This window comes from Echeneis naucrates, chromosome 10 (assembly GCF_900963305.1).
Source record: "Echeneis naucrates chromosome 10, fEcheNa1.1, whole genome shotgun sequence".
Classification (NCBI taxonomy): domain Eukaryota; kingdom Metazoa; phylum Chordata; class Actinopteri; order Carangiformes; family Echeneidae; genus Echeneis; species Echeneis naucrates.
The window spans coordinates 15122927-15142117 of NC_042520.1; the positions used below are offsets into that span (position 1 = coordinate 15122927).

A 19191-nucleotide genomic window follows, 5' to 3' on the forward strand; every position below is an offset into this window, starting at 1 on the left:
ACTTGCATATAATACTTAAATTAGTAAGAACTGAGATGACAAGGAAAATGTCTTATTGTGAGATTTGCTATTCATTTAATCTTTTTTCTTATTGCTTCTTAGTTTTGCAACATATGAAAACCCCTAATACTAAGCCTAGGGCAATATCAGAGAGTGGGAGTGAAGACAGGTGAGTTTTTATTTAAATATAAATATAAATATATATATATATATATATATATAAAAAAAATCTGGACTACCTGTGTTTGTCTTTTAAAGCCTTAAAAACTTCATAGTGGATGACTACTCTTCAGACGATGACTTTTCGTTCGTCCTGTTTTTCAGTACCTAAGAAGAGCACTACTCCAGCAGCTCAACGTTCACAGAGGAGACCATTGTCTCAATGGGACTCCCCAGTCTTTATTAGTGACGACGACGATGATAATATTGTGGTCAAGAGCACTTGGAGAACTCGTCATTCGCGACCAAAAGCCCTGCCAGAAGCTCACAAGAATAAGGGTCTGCCGAATGATTAAAAACAAGGATTCACCATCACTGCCTTCACCTCCTTTCCATTCTTCTTTTTTACCTCCTTCCCACGAAACTCCATCTCCCAAGCGTACTTTCTCAGCACCATCTAAGTTGGATGAATTGTCCAGTTCTGAGGAGGAGTTCACATCCCTCCTTGAGAGACTGAAAAAGAAAAAACCCTTAACTAGTACCTCATTCTTACCAAAGAACACCCAAGGTAAGGGCTTAATTTTTATTAAAATGTTTTATCCTTAAACACAGTATATTTGGTCAGCATGAGAGGATTGTGAATGCCCTACTATCCCTTCAGTACTTGGATCAATGGATGTTTTTTTTTTTTTTCCTTTTTTTCCTTGTCAGTGTGCATACAGGACTAATTGCAGCTTGTGGAGAGAATGTCCAGCCATTATTACTTGTTGATCTATTTATAAATGGATAAAGAGTGTTGTTTTAAATGGGCAATGTTGCACCATAAACATTGTGACTGACTCAAATTTCTTCAGCTTTAACATGCAATTGTAAAACATAGATTGCAAGTGCTCTTTAGTTTGTCTCAAGGGGTTATTAAATGACTACAATTAGTAGATGTGTAAGTTTTGAGAAATGTGGTCTAGATAAAGACTTCCCTCAATTAACACCAACTTTTTACACATTCTTGCCAATCAAGAAATATGTTCAGTAGCTGTTGTCCTGTTTGATGTCACACTGCAGTGTAAAATAATAGGGCAAAGCTGGAGAAAGGAGTCTCAAGCAATTGGAAAGGGCCTAAATTTCAGTTCAGATGTCAGCTGTTCACAAATTGATCTCGTTTTTCTTTTAATCACACAAGGAACGGCCTAGGTAAGTATTTTCTAAGCAGTTTTTGTTTTTGTATTGTCTGTTAATTGTATGCTGTCAATGATGCCACAAGGCTCTAAATATAATTAAAAAAATAAAGATGGCTGAACTGTGTTTTGTTCCTCTTGACTCAGTCATTCGAACACTATAAAATCTAGTCCTGGTTTTGAGATCTAGTTTGGGATAACTATCAGGGAATTGGGGTAAATGTAAAGGCTGTACTGTTTTTAGTCTGGTTTATATGGATATAATGTTTTATGCCTAAACCTTTCAGTCTTCATGTTGAATTTCAAGAACTACTGTACCACAACTGACTTGGTTGTAGTGATGGGACGTTTGTTTCTTTTTATTGACTCAGCACTTTTAGGGTGCTTTCAGACCTATAGTTTGATTGCTTTGGTCCGCACCAGGCAGAAAAAAAACGACGTTGGCACGGTTAGCTTTCACATATGCACATTTCTAAAATCAAAATAGACTGCCAAGACAAGTGCAACAAGTGCGTTGCACTCCTAACCCTAACCCCAGGAAATAAAATGAATACTTTTACCCACAATGCATGAAAACTAGAGCGCTTTGGTCCAGTTTGTTTTGGTTGCTTTCACACCAGAGGCACAGCACCAAAGTTAGGGCCAACCTTTCAGGGAGGTCTCGACCCGGGTGATTTGGTGCTCACCAAAGTGCGGTGGATCCATTGACACTGACGCAAACGTACCGAACCAAGGGCTCAAAATCGTTAAGTGCGCCCTAAATGCTGTTGGTGTAAAAGCAACCTTAATATTGTTAAATTGTAAAATTAACAAAAAAGTCATTCGTTCATTGTAACCAATGTGGCGCTGTAGTTGTCGGCTTTCAAACACCGAAGAGCAACATGGTCTGCTTCACTTGGCATATAATACACAAATTTGCTTTTGTTAAACAGTTGAGCACCCTTTTGGGCCCAAGCCTACCGAAGTTGAAATGACTCATTACTTCATTTGCCGGTGTGTCAATCGATTCGGTTCCCCTTTACGCTGATTTACTGCTGAATCGTGCGTAGGTGCTATGTTACCGTGCGTACTTAAAGAAGAAACGTGGTGATACACACCAGGTAATACGACCAAGATATATGATGTAGAATGACCTGATCGTTATGGAGAAATAATCCAGGTAGGGTGAGGATTCTACATCGTGGCCATGTCTGTACGTGTTCCAGTTAAGAATATGGTCATCCTTCCTGGATCTTACAGCCAGTACAGAAATAAAGCCAACGACTTAAATTCCTCTGACGCCCATGTCACTTTCTCCGTGACCTGACTGCAGTTGGAGCCCTCTCCGTCTCTTCCTTTCTGATGGAGCTCCCAAACTCAGCTGTTTCTGTCAAAGATAACGTTTTGTGTTGGGCTTTAATAGAAGCTAGGCTAATGGATGTTAGCATTAGAGCTGGCTAGTAAGCTAGTTAGCTTACGTTACAAGCTAACGGCCCTGTTTCTTACCTTGCTCTACGTTTCTCGTCCCAAATTCGCCGTCACCACCTTTTTAAAAAACATTTGTATAGAAAATTTCTCAACCCTTTATTTTCTTATTCTTTCTTTTCCTTTCTGATCACTGGACTGATGCTGACTGGACATTTTCCTACCGAACTTCAGACAACAGACAACAGGCTAGCATACCAACAGTAACCAAGGGGCGGGGCTTAGTGAAGGATCGGTGGGGGGTTACAATTAGGAAGAAAACAAGTTAGAAACTTTTGTAACTCAAATATTACATATTACATCTTAACTATCACTAAAAGAGTTGTATTTCCTCCTCCCATAAACAAGTCAGCTCCGGAGGTGATTCGCTCTTTTACTGGTCTAGTCTGTGGTCGCGTCCTGTCTCGGTCCGTTCCTGGAGGGGTGCCGTCACCCGTCTGGTGTGGTTCGGCCTAGGTCCTGGGGGGGGCGCCGTATCTGCATTAGCCCAGTCCATCACTCGCAACCTGTAGACACGTTCAGGTGCCCACACCGGGAATGGACCTTTACATATATATATATCATACATACATCAACATTACATCATGTATACAGTTACAGTCATTACATTTACATTATGTGTATATATTTACAGTCATTACATCACTTGTTACATTTACATCATTACATCATGACTAAACCCCGGGGTTACATTACATCATACATTCACATCACATACCCATCACGTGACCCATCACATACCCTAGCCGGGAATCGAACTCGCCCCACCTAGGCGAGGGGCGGCAGCGTTACCGCTGCGCCACAGCGCTGCTTGAGTTGCAGCATACATTTGCGCTATTTCGCCATTTCACGTTTACATCACGTGACCTAACCGTGATGACGTAGTACCCAAAGTGAGCTGGGATTGGCTCCAGCAACCCACGTGACCGCTTCTTCTCAGCTCCGAGTCCACGCCTGTTGATTTGTTATAAAAGTAAATAAATACCATGCTTTGTTGCTGAATTTTTGTTGTGTATATGCTACAGTTTAACTGGTTGGTCGAGCAATGACAATTATGTAGACCTATAGCCTATTTTATGAGCACTTCGTGAATTATGAAAAATACGGAATAACGACTCAGAACTTGTGGTGCGCATGCGCGGGGGGAAAAAACGAATCAACCACTGAGATGACTTGTCACTCCAGAGTCATACAAAAAATGAGATCAAAATGAAGGAATCGTTCACGAACGACACATCACGACCTAGTTGGTCAGCTAGAAATTACTACTGAAAAAAACGTAACTATGCCACAAAGGCATGAATGTTTAACCAGATAATAACATTTTATGATCACGGCGCTACAAACTGGCCTACGCTGCCATTACGTCAGCTCGCTGTGATTGGTTAGTTGTCTTGGTGACGACTTCCTGTTAAATTGAACACTAGGTTTGAATTTCTTCTTCGTCGGATTTTCTGCCACCTGACTCTTCTAACTTTAAGGCACTGTTTTTTTAAGTCGTCACATTTTGGCGGATATACGGGATTGAATATTTTGTTGTGATGTAATTTACCCTTCCGGAAAAAAAGGAAAAAACAAAATTTAAGCGCTTGGAGTCCAACGCCAGAGCTAAAAGGCTGATAACGGTAACGCTAGTAGCTCTGTCGGTCGCGTAGCTTTGTTTATGAGTAATAGTAAATGAGGAAATGCTCACGTTATACCAGCCTGCTTTACTTTGTGGTGTTAGTAAGTTAAATGGCTCGTCCTGGTGTGCTGACTGTTTTCACAGGCCAGAGCCAACCATGAACGATGACACCTCCAAACTGTTTGAAAGAGTTGCCAAAAAGATGGGCTGGGCTGTTAAGGAAGGACTGCACAGAGAAGAGAAAGAGGTGGACTGCGTTTTTGACTAATGATGGACAGTGAAGAAAGATAATATTATATAATTATTTCTTTTTCATTGACTGGGAGAAAGAACAATTCACAAATATGTTAAAATACAGCACGAGGAGCGCAAGTCTTTTATTCAGCTGGCAGATGATTAAATTGCAGTTTTAACAGTTTGAAAATTACTTGTTTTAGCTGTTTAAGTAAAAGAAAAATCTCTTTCCATCTTCTTAAATATGAGTTGTTGTTTTTTTTCTTGCATTATTTTCAACTCAATAGACTTGAGTTTTAGACATCTGGTCAGATAAAACCAGTCAGTTAAGTACATTGCCATGAAACAGTTTTTACAGCAATTTTGTTAAGTAAAACCCTAAAAAAACATTAAACAGATTTTTAACTATAAAAACCCTATTTAATATTTTAAATGGCTCTGGTTGGAGTTGTAAATCCTCTTCATTGTTTCTAGCTGTTGAAGGTGACTAGCAAATCTCGTCATTTTGCCACAAGTGGTCATCGAGCAATGGATCCAGCATCTTTACTTCTCCAGGCTGAACTCTCTGACAGTGAAGAAGATCCAGAGAAGGAGAACTATTGCTTCCAGGGAAATGATTCCAAAAGCAGGGCTTTGACTGACTCCAGTGACGATGACTTTGACAAGTGTGAGTTGAATTGTATGAATTTTCTGAAATTGCATGAGCCAGTTTGACCAAATGATAATTTTTTATTTCAACATATTTAATCTTAAGTTCTCACAGCAAGGACGAAATCAAAAGCTAATCCAGCCACACCAAAAATGTGTACCTCAGCAAAGAAAGACAGGTATGAAAATGGAGCTCACTGGAAATGTTTTTGTGTCTATAAACTTTGGGGCATGGGAGTTTTCCTCCTCACCTGCGTTTTGCTTTTTAGTTCAAAGGTTCTTGTGGTGAGCTCAGATGATGATGGCAGTTTTGAGACATGTGAGTCGCTGTTTTTCTTTTTGGTGCTGTCATTATTTTAAATACTTGCATATAATACTTAAATTAGTAAGAACTGAGATGACAAGGAAAATGTCTTATTGTGAGATTTGCTATTCATTTAATCTTTTTTCTTATTGCTTCTTAGTTTTGCAACATATGAAAACCCCTAATACTAAGCCTAGGGCAATATCAGAGAGTGGGAGTGAAGACAGGTGAGTTTTTTATATATATATATATATATATATATATATATATATATATATATATATATATATATATATATATATAAATAAAAATCTGGACTACCTGTGTTTGTCTTTTAAAGCCTTAAAAACTTCATAGTGGATGACCACTCTTCAGACGATGACTTTATTCAGCCAAGAGTGTCACTTAAAGGTATTACCTTTGAATTTCTTGATACTGATGTTGGATTTCAAAGAAAAGCAATGTAGAACAGTGTGTAGTGATGACTTTTCGTTTGTCCTGTTTTTCAGTACCTAAGAAGAGCACTACTCCAGCAGCTCAACGTTCACAGAGGAGACCATTGTCTCAATGGGACTCCCCAGTCTTTATTAGTGACGACGACGATGATAATATTGTGGTCAAGAGCACTTGGAGAACTCGTCATTCGCGACCAAAAGCCCTGCCAGAAGCTCACAAGAATAAGGGTCTGCCGAATGATAAAAACAAGGATTCACCATCACTGCCTTCACCTCCTTTCCATTCTTCTTTTTTACCTCCTTCCCACGAAACTCCATCTCCCAAGCGTACTTTCTCAGCACCATCTAAGTTGGATGAATTGTCCAGTTCTGAGGAGGAGTTCACATCCCTCCTTGAGAGACTGAAAAAGAAAAAACCCTTAACTAGTACCTCATTCTTACCAAAGAACACCCAAGGTAAGGGCTTAATTTTTATTAAAATGTTTTATTGCATATACTTGCAACAGTCCTATAGTCCTATTTTGGTTTTAGTTGTGTGGTTATATTATGTTTTTTAAATCTAGAGTGCAGTAAGGAGGCTCCTGTGGAGGTTATTTCTACGAAGGGAAGCGCAACACCAGCCTCTAAATCAGCTGGGGAAACACCTCTGAATCTGAAAACACCAGGGAAATCTACCTTCTTGAAGCCAGTAGTCAATCAAACAGAGCCTACACATGGCCCTACCAGCAGGTACATCTGTTTTTTCTTTAATTAAACCTACCACCAGAATGTTTGAAGCACATTTCAACAATGTTAACAATGTTCTGTTTAAAGTGCCATTCTTACTCACTCAGTTTGACACATTCATTCTAGGGTAATGCAGTGTAAGACTCCAGGGTGTTTCTTGCAGTTGTTGTCAAACCCTGGGTCTACCTACGGCCGCAATTTTAAACAGAACAAAGAAGACCTCACCAGCAAACTCTACCAGCTGTACAATGCCAGTGTGTTTGACAGCAAGGTGCTGAATGACAATTTCACTCATTTCAGTGTTGTTATCCAGTTGAATTTTATAGCATAGACATATTTTATATTGCTTGATTCCATTGCGTGTTCTTTTCCAGCTCCCTGCCAATTTATCCGTGAAATGGAATAAGAAAATGAGAAAAACAGCCGGTTACTGTATCACAGGACAGGAGCGAGGTGGAGGGAGCCGTTATGCCCGCATTGAACTGTCAGAGAAAGTCTGTGACTCTGCAGGTAAACACCCAGATAGACTCAAGTAATAAACAGATTCTGCTTCCTTGTCCCTGAATGTAAATATAATGTGATTCAATCACAAATTCACACAGCCTTATTTAACTGTGCCTCCCTCCTAGATCGTCTCAGGGACACTCTGATACACGAGATGTGTCACGCTGCAACGTGGCTGATTAATGGTGTGAGGGACGGCCACGGGAAGTTCTGGAAGTTTTATGCGCGCAAATCCACTGTGGTGCATCCTGAGCTGCCCATGGTCAGCCGCTGCCACAGCTACGACATCAAGTACAAATTCCAGTACCAATGCACCCGCTGCAAAAATACGTAAGTCTGATTCAACTATCAACTTCATTCTTTATAACTCTTGCATTTCACAGACTTGTATGTTGCTTTTTAGTGGGTAAAATTCCTAACCTGAATTTATCCACGGTTCCTCAGCATTGGGCGCCATTCCAAGTCACTGGACACTCAGAGGTTTGTTTGTGCCCTCTGCACTGGCCAGCTGGTCTTACTGACTCCTTCCAAGCCGCGCGCTCCAACACCTTTCGCCAGCTTTGTCAAACAGCATTATGGGACTGTTCGACAGGAGCTAGCAGGACAAAGCCATGCAGACGTGATGCGTAAGCTTAGTGCTGACTTTGCCTCCATGACTAAACTCAGTTAAAGGTCTGAGGTCTTACTTATAACCATACTTAAAGCCTTGGACTTCAAAAGCCACAGGAAACTTGTCTGAACACCCAAGTACCTCAATGAATTAGTCTTACATCAGTGGGCAGCTGTGATTGTTACCTTTGAATCTGTTTTTATATTTCTTTGTTTCTGTATTTGCTGTTCTTAATGGGAAAACTGAGCCTTGACAGTAAGTTTGTGTTTGTGTGTCTTTGACTTGTCCTCATTGGTATCTATCATTCCAGTATGATCAGGTACATATGTCTTTTAAATATTTGACTGGCTTGAATTTTGCTATTTGAAAAACAAGTTTAATATCTGACTATACATTCAATAAACCTTTTACATTTTTGTGTACATATGTTTGGTAATGAACAGTTAAAGTTGTGGCCCTAGTAAAACATTCTATTGAAATTTTGCTTCGTATTCATGAAATAAAATGTTAAGGGACTTCAGTTGTATATTTATGAAACTAATAACAGTCAACATTGATGTTTCTCCAGTATAAATCCTTTAGGTCGAAGGAGTTCATACTTGTTTTGCTTAGCCAACACAAAGGGAGATTTTGGATGACTATTTTCTTTTGTCTAGATGTGGTCTGTCCTTATATATTTTACATAAATATGGCACAGTGTGTGAGTAATGCAGGGTGGTATATTTTCCACGGCTTTGAGGATGCTATCAGGCAAATATTGACAGGTAGAGTGCAATTCTATCCAAATGTATTAATCCTGCTCCTGACATTTGTATAAATAAGCAAATGGAATCCAGTTAACAAACACTAGCTGTTGACACATCACTATCCACCTGGATGAAGTTTGATACCTGAGGTCTGAACATGTTGACGTGGTGAAGCTGGGTAAATGTACTGCAGGCGCATAAAAGGACAATGTACTTTTGAATTGGCCATCAAAAAGACGCAGTTCTCACCATCTATCCATCTGCTGTACTATGCTGTTAGGATTTCTCAAGGGAGAAGACTTTGAAACAGGTGAGGGTGTGTATCACATCTTCCTTAAGTTTATGAGGGGTGAGGTTTTTATTTATTTAATTTTTTATTTTTTTTGTTAAATTCCTAGGAGCCAACAACATATTTTTTCATATTAGGAAACAAGACTATTGAGGTGGCTGGCCAAAGTGAGCTTTATGTCATGGATGTCCGCTGCAATGTGACAGTACTAGAGAGCCAGATGCAGATTAACTCCACCATCTTCCACTTGGTCAAGATGGTCAGCATGTGTGTGAGCTGCACCTCCAACGCCATTCTCAGTCTTCCTTTACTCTTGGTCATCGCACGACCCCCCTCCCTCCTCAAGCACACTCACTTCCTGCTCCTTGCACACCTCCTCTTATGTGACAATCTCCAAGTAGGTCCATTGAAATCAGCTTTTAACTGATCTGAGATGTGCCTTTTATGCTAAGTGACCATCTTTACCTTTTCAGCAGCTTATCTGGACAATCAAAACAGTTCTTCTAACATGCAGAGAGGGTATGCCTGTGACCGACTGTCTGATCTTCTGTGCTGCTATCCAGGCCTGCTCATTGGTTTGTCATTTGTTGATTATGCTCCAATCCATTTTTATTTGTCTTTGGTCATACCCAGCTAAAGTATGTTTCATAGACCAGTCTACATTGTAATCGTGAAATAACCAGTCAGTTAATAATTATTGAAACATAATGAATCTTCAGTAATTAGTATAATCAATTGATTGTTGAGGCTTTTTGCTCCAGCCCCTCGAATGTGAAGATTTTCTCATTTGTCAGTCTAAGAAGCTGAGATAAGGCGTTCTGTGTGTCAAATGATCAATCAGTCAGTTATGGAGAGAGGGTCAACACCAGTGATGAATATAGTCATTATTTCCAGCTCTAAGACAAATAGCAGCCAACAGTATAACACCCTTGACTGTGTTATTAAGGGTTAGGCTCTCCAAAGTGAAGGTTCAGAATTACTTAATAGCAAAGTATCTAATGTTACATTAGAAGAGAAGATAAATAAGGCCACACAGTTAACTACAGTAAATTTTACCGTATCTGTAACTGCTATTCCAAAATATTTCAGGCTAAAAGTGGTCACATTATACTTTATGCTTTGACAACTAAAAGGAAAATTACATTTATGTTTTACCTTTTGTGCAGGTAGACCTTTTGCTCAGTACTGCCCTGGCTATGGACCGATTTGTAGCTATCAAGTGGCCCCTGCGCTATGAATTCTTGATATGTCCTCAAAGGAAACATGTAACAGTTGCAGCCATCTGGACCTTATCATTTGTGTTCAGCGGTGTTGCGGTATGCATCAGCCTCAACACTGTCCAGGTAAATTTTTCCTTTGCCCGCTGTCGACCTCTTATCCTTACACCGTGCCTGTCCGGGACATCGGCCATGCTGCTTTACTCCACTGTGGGAATTGCTGTGGTGGTGCCACTCTGCTCTCTGACCATCCTGGGATGTTTCTGCCTGCTCTGCTGGGACATGCGTGCAGGACTGCTTTGCACCAGGAGAGCTTGTGTGACTCTGACCCTCCAGGCTGTTCAGACTCTTCTCTTTTCAGTTCCTGTAGTCATGGACAGCTACTTGATTCCCGGCTACCTGCACAGTGATGCTTTTGACATTGCAGCAACCATTACCTACAACTTGGGAGTGTCACTCATCCCATTAGTCTATGGGTATCGCTCACGGGAGCTGCAGCAGAGGATGAGACAGGCTGCACACAGGAACCAAGTCATCAGCCAGAGTTAATCACAAGGTCGGATGAGAATTCATTTGTTGATCTCCTTCTTTAATCTAATGCATGAATGTGAAGAGCAGCATCTTGCTGCTTAGTATAGAAAGTCTTATCACATGTATCACACCACTTGATTGTTTGAAAAGGTATGGTTGGACAGCTGAGTCAATACACTATATTGGGATAGCAGCATCTTCCTGTAATTTGTATTTCAAAGGCAAACGAAACATGTTTTATGATTGGCAGAATAGCAAGATTTAGCTTTTGTGGTGCAAGCAAAAAACATGTAAAAAAAAACAAGCTGTTCAATCACTGATAATCATTGCATAGGTACTAGATGCTTTAAATAAACAGAAATCACATGAAGGGTAAACTGCTTCAAGATGTTTAATTTGTGTTTATACAATAATGTGTTATATATCTGCTTTTAAACTGACCATATATCATACAAAACGTTCAGGAATACAGAGTAAATATACACTGCAGAAAGATAATTATTCAATGCTACGAGAAAAATACATGAACATTCAAGCATATTTGAAAGATAATGAGGGGAAGATTTGTGAGTTGGGGGGGGCAGCTTCCCTGATTGTGATGATCACCCCTTTTAAGAGGCTCAGGCACAAATCCACAGGTAGCACTGAGGTGAGACAGCACTGCCAAGTCATCAGTACTTCACCAACTGCTCACATTACAAACAAGGATATATGAAACACAAGAGTTGCCAGTATATCAAGCATCCCATGGACAGATGAAACTTAATGCACACATTGTGTTATCAATCAAAGCATTGGAATGTACTGTGTTTATCACCGTATTGAGGCAGGCACTGAGATTTCCTTGACAACAAATAACTGACATATTATCGTTAACATTATCAAAGTATGCAGCATTTCAAACAAGTAAGAGAGTATTCTCTTATAGTTTTTTGGCAAATGTAATGTAGATTATCACGGAAGATAAATAATTGGTTCAAGTTGTTCCTTGACATATGTGACGGATAAATCTTTTTAAGTGAAAATGGCACAACATAACAAGGAAAATGACATTTTGAGATGCAACTAGATATATGAGCAGCATTATTATGTAAAACCAGCACTGGTCCTCCCGACACCGTATCACCATCACAAATGTCACGCAGCTCTTTCAGTACAGGCAGGTCTTCTTCATTATGCGCAGGAACTCCTGCTGGTTGACTTCTCCATCCCCATCCCTGTCTGCTTCATCTATCATTTCCTTCACAAATACACAACAGAGGAGGAGCTGAATTGGACAAAGGGATGCTACAAGCAAATCAAGCTAGTTTGCCTGCATTTATTAGCGAGTGACTTGTTGACATTATTTACAATTATAGCCACAGCCCCTGGCTGTGTAAACACTTTTATTGGGATGAGTTTTTTTTTTAGTCTTTAGATGTACTTGTTGTTTATTACATAATTATGTGGCTTTACCTGCAGCTCCTCGTCTGTCAGATTCTCACCAAGTTCTTTGGCTACTCTCTTCAGATTCTTGAAGGAGATCTTGCCTGTCTCGTCATCATCGAACAGGCGGAAAGCTTTCAGGATCTCCTCTTTGGAGTCCTTCTCAGCCTTAGGACAAGAGAATAACCAGATCAGAAACTAGGCAGTTTGTGTGTGCCATTGAAAAGCAATACAAACATAATCAAACTAAATGGGACTGACAATAGTGGAATGAAGGCTATCAGGTCTAATAAAAGAAGCACCTTGAAGAGATGCATCACTGTTGCATGCAGTGGAGATGCATATAGAGAACAGATATCTACCATTTTCTGTGTCATGACAGTAAGGAAGTCAGTGAAGGAGATCCTCCCTGTGCCATCCTTATCCACTTCACCAATCATCTTCTTGATCTCCTCTTTCTTTGGCTCAAACCCCAAAGCTCTCATTGCGACCTGAAACAGGGCAAACAAGGTGGATGGATGCACCATCTCTCAGGTTGTGATGTTTAAACAATAACTATTGTACCTTGAGCTCTTTGACATCAATGTATCCAGAACAATCTGTGTCAAACAGCTCAAAGGCCTCCCTGATTTCCTGCTTCTGCTCCTCGGTCAGCTCTGGTTTGGGGGCTGACTTCTTCCGAGGAGGGGGTACTGGACCCTGCAGGGATGGTCTCTTGGCACTGGTCGCCTGATGGGGACACAGGAAGAAGACACATCTCTGATGTCATCAGCACCACAGAGGTTTCTGGATGAAAACTACATCCTGACTATTAAGCAACAAGAATAAGGCTGTGGGAAAGCGCTGATATAAATGTAAATCATTCTAAAATAATCAGACAATTTCACTCACCATTAGCTGCTTTTCACTTGCTTGTTAAAGAGAAGCCGCAGATCTGTTAGAGAGTCAATGATTTCCTCTGGGCTGTGAAGCCTCCCTGTCATTTAAAGAGGGATCATCAAACGGTTTCTATTTTACATTAGTCGTTCACATGAACCATTTAACCGCACCGAGACTCTGATCGTCTGATCCAACAACAGCTTCTGACAAAATGAGGAGAAAATGACCGTCTGTGGATGTCGGCAGCACTCAGCACTTCAGCTGTCGGATGGAGGAGAGGTGTGTTGGTTTGTTCACCCTTTGTGGCTCCGCGCTTCCCCGCCCGCCGGGGCGGTGAGGTGATACACGGACAGGCACGGGACGGAGTAAAAAACAAACGCACCGATCGGGCAGAAAGATGATTGGTCACTGAAAATCACGGGGGCTCAAAGCACGACTAGAAAATTGAGAGCCGCAGAGAATGAATTGAATGGGTTTATCCATAGAGGTATAAATTACTGAAACACGACGTGGAGAATGTGACATAATGTTATGGAAAATATCTCATTATTTAAACCACTGTGTGACATAAACTGAGCATACACTCAATAGTGAAAAGATCTCGATGCACCTTCTAGTGTGAGCACATTAGAGATCTACAGTTAGAGCTTATTCGAATATGTGGTAGTAATACTGAGAATTATAAGATAATCAATTAATGATAATAGTCAAGCGGGAAAATGCTGATAATATGCATGTCTCTTGCTCAGGTGAGCCCTTATCACCTCCGTACAAAGGGTGATATTTCTGTTATAATGGTTTACAGTCCAGCAGTGTCACTGAAGAAACTGTCTGCTATCTTATTTGTAATGCTAATATGTTCACAGTGGCCGCTTTATGGGGCACAACGACTGGATGTAATGAAGCAACCCAATACAACCACAAATACGATTCATGTTGACGTTTTTAAGTAAGTGATGCTTCTGGTCTGCACCGGTTTATCCGTGCTCACGTTTTATTTGGATACATTGGTTATACAGTTGATGCGTCCTGTACGTGCACATGTCCACGGATGAATCATTTACGACGGAAGTAACACATAAACCTGGGGGCGCGGCCTCTGACACACGAGGCGGATTGTGGTTCCAGGTTGTGAACCACGATTGGTTCAAATTGTGGCGTTCTTTGACGTGTTTTGAACGCTATTGGCTGCCGGCTAACGTTACCTTCGTGCTGAGAGCGAGCTCCGCCAATCGCAGAGCTCGCGTGGCTCAGCTGATTCATTTGGCTTTGTGAGCACGCGGGTCTTAGTGTTTCACTAGTCCACACACACACTGTCACATCAGTGTGCGTCAGTCTTCGGGGTGTTTTTTCTTGGCGTCTCCTCACCTTTCACTCATCATGGCGACGCGTGTCCGCCCGGTGAGTTAGCAGCTGAGGGAGGCGGACTGCTCCAGTCAGGTGCCGCACCGATAACCCATTCCCGTTTCCCGTGTGTCCCACAGAGCACCAAGCGCTGCGCGGTGATCGGCGGCTCGGGCTTCCTGGGCAGACACCTGGTGGAGAAGCTGCTGGATCGAGGCTACACCGTGTCCGTGTTCGACATCCGCCAGAGCTACGAGTTGCCCGGAGTGTCCTTCCACCAGGGAGACCTCTGTGACCGCCAGGTGAGGGACTCCTGCTGCCCTGTCCCACCGCAAAGACACCTAACACAACACAATGTGATGCCCGAGCAGTTTACAAACGGATGCATGAGCCTGCAGCTGAAGTTGTTTCTGTGGGGGTCCGCTGCAGGCTCTGCTGCCGGCTCTCAGGGATGCGTCCCTGGTGTTCCACTGCGCCTCCCCGGCTCCTGGCAGTGACAACCGGCCTCTGTTTGAGAGGGTGAACGTTCAGGGCACCCGCACCGTGATTCAGGCCTGCATCCAGGCTGGAGTACAGGTATGAGAGGCTGGGCTTGTTTGTTTGTCCGGGCTCAACATTCACTGTGTCGAGACGAGAGGAATGTGTTTTAACTGTTTGCTAGAAATTGGTGCTGACCAGCAGTGCCAGCGTGGTGTTTGAAGGGACAGACATTAAGAACGGGAGGGAGGACCTACCTTATGCCAAGAAGCCCATTGACTACTACACAGAAACCAAGATTGAACAGGAGAAGGTATGATAACGGTATATTCAGCTTGAGTTCAGAGTTCTGATTTCAGAACTCCACCAATGTATCATCTTTCCTGTAATTCATCACAATCAGCCTTATGTTATAAGAGCACCCACCATTAAAGCTGAATCTTGTATTCTGCCTTTGTTTTAGTTGGTCCTTGAGGCTTGTGACAGGGAGAAAGGTTTCCTCACAGTTGCCATCCGGCCTCATGGCATCTTCGGCCCTCGGGACCCACAGTTGGTTCCTATCCTGGTGGATACAGCTCGCAGGGGCAAGATGAAGTTCATCATTGGGTAAGTTAAAGGGGAGTAAGTATGATCATTTCAGTGCATTGATGCCAAATGACAACAGTTTCACTTATTTATAGAGATGTATTACATTGCTCTTGCTTAAACAGTAATTAAAAATAATATAATGCGATATTTGTGGAATCAGTTCAAGTTAAATCAACACTAAAAGTTCTGTTTTGGCTTTCTAGTTATAAACACAGAGCTCTATTTTTTTTTTTAAGTTTATTGTGTAAACTGATTCAGCAATGCCAGCTGTGATGGCAACAGTGTTTTGTTTTGTTTTGTTTTTTTTCCCCCACTGGCACAAAGACCCATTTCCTGCACCATTTTGCAAACTTGTTTTATTAAATGAAATCTAAAACCTTCACCAGCCGTGTTATTTCTTTTAAGGTGCAGGCGTTTTTGTCTTTACACTGTGGGTGAAAACTCTTAAGACTGGACTCGCACATTTCGCTATTTTTCAAATCTACTTCTAAACTTACTTATCCACTCCTCTGCTCCTTCAGCCACACTCTTACCAGCTTACCCACTTCTCCACTGCCCTTTGAAAAGCAACAGTTATTCAAGATTGTTGTAACAGTGTGTAAAGTTGCAGCTCATTGTTCCTTTCCAGATTATACTTAATATTTCCCATACATTCATTTGCCACAGTGATGGAACAAACCTGGTAGATTTCACCTTTGTGGAGAATGTGGTTCATGGACACATCCTGGCTGCTGAACATCTGAGGCCGGACTCACCTTTATGTGGAAAAGTGAGTGAAAACATGATCGAAGGCAGTCAGATCAGTTTAATATCACACTATTAAATGACCTGTGTCTGGTGTAATAGAAGTAGCAGGGAGGGGTTAGTATAGAGGTCTGTCTTTCAAGCATCATTTATACATCACAAGGGAAATACCGATATGAGGCTATGGCTGGGCAAATTATGGTAAAAATGAATTTAGTACTACAATAGGCCAAAGCAAATAGGAAGCCAAGCAAGCCAATATTGTCAAGACAAATGAACTTATTTGCAACTGCTCTGCATCACTCATCATCCATCAGTACAGCATTGATATTTTTTTTATTTTTAGTTTTTGCAGTATTGAGTATTTGTCTTGTGTCTTCTGCTTCACTTTTAAGCCATACCACATCACCAATGACGAGCCAGTGAGATTTTGGGACTTCATGTCTGATGTGTTGGTGGGGCTGGGTTATGCTGCTCCACGCTACCACCTCCCCTACACTCTTGTGTACGGACTGGCCTTGATCCTGTGGCTGCTGGCCCTGATTCTGCGTCCTCTAGTTTCTTTCAAGCCCACTTTTACTCCAATGAGAGTGGCTCTGGCTGGAACCCATCACTACTACAGCTGCAACCGTGCCAAGCAGGACATGGGCTACAAGCCGGTAGTCAGTCTGAAGGAAGGGATCGCCCGTACAGTGCAGAGCTACCCTCATCTCAGACAAGGGGCTTGATGATACCATGGAGATGGTACGGCAGTTGATGCTGATACAGTTGTGCTCGAAGTGAGAATGAAGTGTTGAGGTCACAACAAATGGACAAATCACAATGAAGAGAGGGAAGAGACAGTTTATCTTTACCCAAACTTAACATCTGCCTCTTCAGCATTTGTCAGATTTTTGCCAGCAGATGGCAGCAGAGGATTCTCGTCCTGGCTTATGTTAGCACATCTCAGTGTGAGAAGACTTAAAACACTTAGTGAATAGTTTACATAACAGTTTAAATACCTTCTCTTACACTGTGAATGCTTACAGATGTTCCTGTTCTACTGCCATGTCATCCACTTACTGTACACACAGTGAGATGCTGCTGAGAAATCAACATGCCCTAATACATGGGCTATGATGAAATGATGATTCTCCTGAAACAAATTGCAAGAAAATGATTGTTTACCCTGCTGACCAGTTTTACATTATATGGCTTAAACTATATGGTCTGTTTTCTTGTTTGGTACTCTTTTATTCAGCTGTAATAATCCACTCAGTCTATAGTGAGAGTCTTAATGTGGCCTTAAAGTGGTTCTTCAAACAATAATGCACTAACAACTTGTGGAAACGGTTAACCATAGGTGCCCCATGCATGTACATGAGAAGGGTTTTTGGACTTCCAAGTTGAGGGACTTCACTAGTTCTGCCCTGATGTCAATCCCATCCAAAACTTTAGGATGAATAAGGAAGATGATTGTTAAAATAGTGGCTGCTATAAAGAGCAACATATTACACCACACCTTTTATGGTTTGTTCACAAACAACGTTCACATATCTATATGTGCACTGAAACAATTATTCCTCCTGTTCACGTTGATAAAACATGTCCCTGAAAGACCCTGGTATGAAACAGTCCTCGTGCACACGTCTAGAGAAGAAAGAGGGTATTTTATGCGAAGAACCCCAAAACCTTGCTCAATAGTCACATTAACTCAGGCTAAACTGAAAACGGTAATTTAGTGTAGAGGGAGAACGGTCTCTTATAATGAAGAGCATTTTGAAAATGTTGGAAATATGAATAATAACAGTGACTATTTGTTTTTGATGTTTTTATATGAACATATAAATATGTGAATATTGACAGACCTCACAAATCAAGTGCTCAACAGTTGCACATGTGCCTAACACATTTGGCCATTGAATTTTAATAGACATATTATTCACATATGCTGTCAAACTATTTCTGTTTTTGAAGTGTTGTAACTCTGCCTCTCTCATTAGATGCTATATATCATCAGTATGATGTTTTTTTTGCAAATTAGACAAATCGCTGGAATACCTTTCACAGCCTGTTATCAAATACAATGATAGGATGGGCAATTACAATGAATTGGCTGCCACAGTCCTCTTACTGCCCCATTCAAATCTGTGATCTAGACAATTCCAAAGTTATAAATAAATGCTGAGCTTGTAAATAGCAAAGTAAATTATTTAACATTTTATCATTTGCTATACTTAGTGTACTATCAGCTTCTGTGGAGATTTCCCTTTTCTAGTTGAGGCATTTTTGTCATTCTCTGTCTTGGTGTGGTGGCAATGAGGTGGAGATGACGTTCAGATATTTTGCATTCTCATTTTAATTCTATGCCAGCAGCACCCAAATGATTCACTGCAAGAGTCTAGAGTCACCAGGCAAGGCCGTCAGACTGGTTTTGTGTTGCACGGGAGAGAGGGAGAGGGATCCATGTAGATAATAGACTTGAATGTTTAGCTGTGTGCTCAGCGGAGTGAAACTTTGCCTCATAGACTTGCTAATATCCTCTTCCACATACGCAACGTGTTGCAAAATCTATTCACACCCTTTTGCTGATTGTTGGACAATTGGCAGGAGCATAGATTGATAGTTTTCTTGTCTTCCTGTTGTACAAACACAGACCTTCACATAGATTGAGAAAAACAGTTTGTTTGCCTTTAGGCTTACATTTTATTTAGTACTGCCTTTATATTCAGCAGCAGGTTCAAATAAATTAGAAGTGGCCTTTACTAAATCTCATTAGGTGATACAAACAAGCTGTATATTCAGAACTGGATGTTTCAAAAGTGAAGACAATCTCAGATTGACCTCTACATTATTTTTATTTGTGTGAGGACAAACGTTTGTGTTTGTTATCCCAGTTGAAGTTGTGCGTCTTGTTTTTAATCTCATTATAATCCTGTGTGTGTTTCCTGGGATCCCCTGCCCAGAGAGCATAGAGACTGAGTTCCCACCGGAGATGTCTCTGCAAGTGGCTGCGTCTGCGTGTGCCTTGCTGTCGTGCTCGCCTCAGCCGCCTGTGTGACAAGTAGA

At 41.3% G+C, this 19191-nt stretch overlaps 4 protein-coding genes across 4 annotated transcripts; 3 read left to right on the plus strand and 1 right to left on the minus strand.

Moving 5' to 3' along the window:
* Nucleotides 1-4269: 4269 nt before the first annotated feature.
* Nucleotides 4270-8376, plus strand: LOC115049990 (acidic repeat-containing protein-like). The gene is made up of 13 exons (XM_029512670.1): nt 4270-4423; nt 4567-4669; nt 5131-5323; nt 5411-5483; nt 5574-5623; nt 5769-5835; nt 5949-6019; nt 6118-6519; nt 6627-6792; nt 6916-7060; nt 7164-7299; nt 7419-7623; nt 7738-8376. The coding sequence occupies exons 2-13, from the start codon at nt 4580-4582 to the stop codon at nt 7961-7963; spliced, it is 1824 nt and encodes a 607-aa protein (XP_029368530.1). The 5' UTR covers nt 4270-4423; nt 4567-4579; the 3' UTR covers nt 7964-8376.
* A 543-nt stretch (nt 8377-8919) lies between these two features.
* Nucleotides 8920-10704, plus strand: LOC115050473 (olfactory receptor 10G4-like). Its single transcript, XM_029513306.1, has 4 exons — nt 8920-8959; nt 9076-9335; nt 9412-9513; nt 10105-10704. The coding sequence occupies exons 1-4, from the start codon at nt 8920-8922 to the stop codon at nt 10702-10704; spliced, it is 1002 nt and encodes a 333-aa protein (XP_029369166.1).
* Nucleotides 10705-11094: 390 nt separating this feature from the next.
* Nucleotides 11095-15410, minus strand: cetn2 (centrin, EF-hand protein, 2). The gene is made up of 6 exons (XM_029511736.1): nt 15238-15410; nt 13003-13087; nt 12676-12840; nt 12474-12602; nt 12142-12279; nt 11095-11926 (listed from the first exon to the last, which is right to left on the minus strand). The coding sequence occupies exons 2-6, from the start codon at nt 13003-13005 to the stop codon at nt 11837-11839; spliced, it is 525 nt and encodes a 174-aa protein (XP_029367596.1). The 5' UTR covers nt 13006-13087; nt 15238-15410; the 3' UTR covers nt 11095-11836.
* On the plus strand, nt 14264-18166 carry nsdhl (NAD(P) dependent 3-beta-hydroxysteroid dehydrogenase NSDHL). The gene is made up of 7 exons (XM_029511735.1): nt 14264-14391; nt 14475-14636; nt 14764-14910; nt 14996-15124; nt 15275-15417; nt 16066-16168; nt 16539-18166. Exons 1-7 carry the CDS (start codon nt 14371-14373, stop codon nt 16869-16871), a joined length of 1038 nt encoding a protein of 345 aa, XP_029367595.1. The 5' UTR covers nt 14264-14370; the 3' UTR covers nt 16872-18166.
* Nucleotides 18167-19191: the final 1025 nt, after the last annotated feature.

Excerpts from the sequence above, each read along its gene's own strand:
- cetn2 (XM_029511736.1), bottom strand. Across the intron at positions 12,603-12,675 it reads TTGATGTCAAAGAGCTCAAG|GTCGCAATGAGAGCTTTGGG; the intron begins GTACAATAGTTA and ends GCCCTGTTTCAG. Across the intron at positions 11,927-12,141 it reads TGACAGACGAGGAGCTGCAG|GAAATGATAGATGAAGCAGA; the intron begins GTAAAGCCACAT and ends GTATTTGTGAAG.
- LOC115050473 (XM_029513306.1), top strand. The coding sequence starts at position 8,920 with ATGCTGTTAGGATTTCTCAAGGGAGAAGACTTTGAAACAG. Across the intron at positions 8,960-9,075 it reads GGGAGAAGACTTTGAAACAG|GAAACAAGACTATTGAGGTG; the intron begins GTGAGGGTGTGT and ends TTTTCATATTAG. Across the intron at positions 9,336-9,411 it reads TCTTATGTGACAATCTCCAA|CAGCTTATCTGGACAATCAA; the intron begins GTAGGTCCATTG and ends TTACCTTTTCAG.
- LOC115049990 (XM_029512670.1), top strand. The coding sequence starts at position 4,580 with ATGAACGATGACACCTCCAAACTGTTTGAAAGAGTTGCCAAAAAGATG. Across the intron at positions 5,836-5,948 it reads GAGAGTGGGAGTGAAGACAG|CCTTAAAAACTTCATAGTGG; the intron begins GTGAGTTTTTTA and ends TGTCTTTTAAAG. Across the intron at positions 6,020-6,117 it reads GCCAAGAGTGTCACTTAAAG|TACCTAAGAAGAGCACTACT; the intron begins GTATTACCTTTG and ends CCTGTTTTTCAG.
- nsdhl (XM_029511735.1), top strand. The coding sequence starts at position 14,371 with ATGGCGACGCGTGTCCGCCCG. Across the intron at positions 14,392-14,474 it reads TGGCGACGCGTGTCCGCCCG|AGCACCAAGCGCTGCGCGGT; the intron begins GTGAGTTAGCAG and ends TGTGTCCCACAG. Across the intron at positions 15,125-15,274 it reads CCAAGATTGAACAGGAGAAG|TTGGTCCTTGAGGCTTGTGA; the intron begins GTATGATAACGG and ends CCTTTGTTTTAG.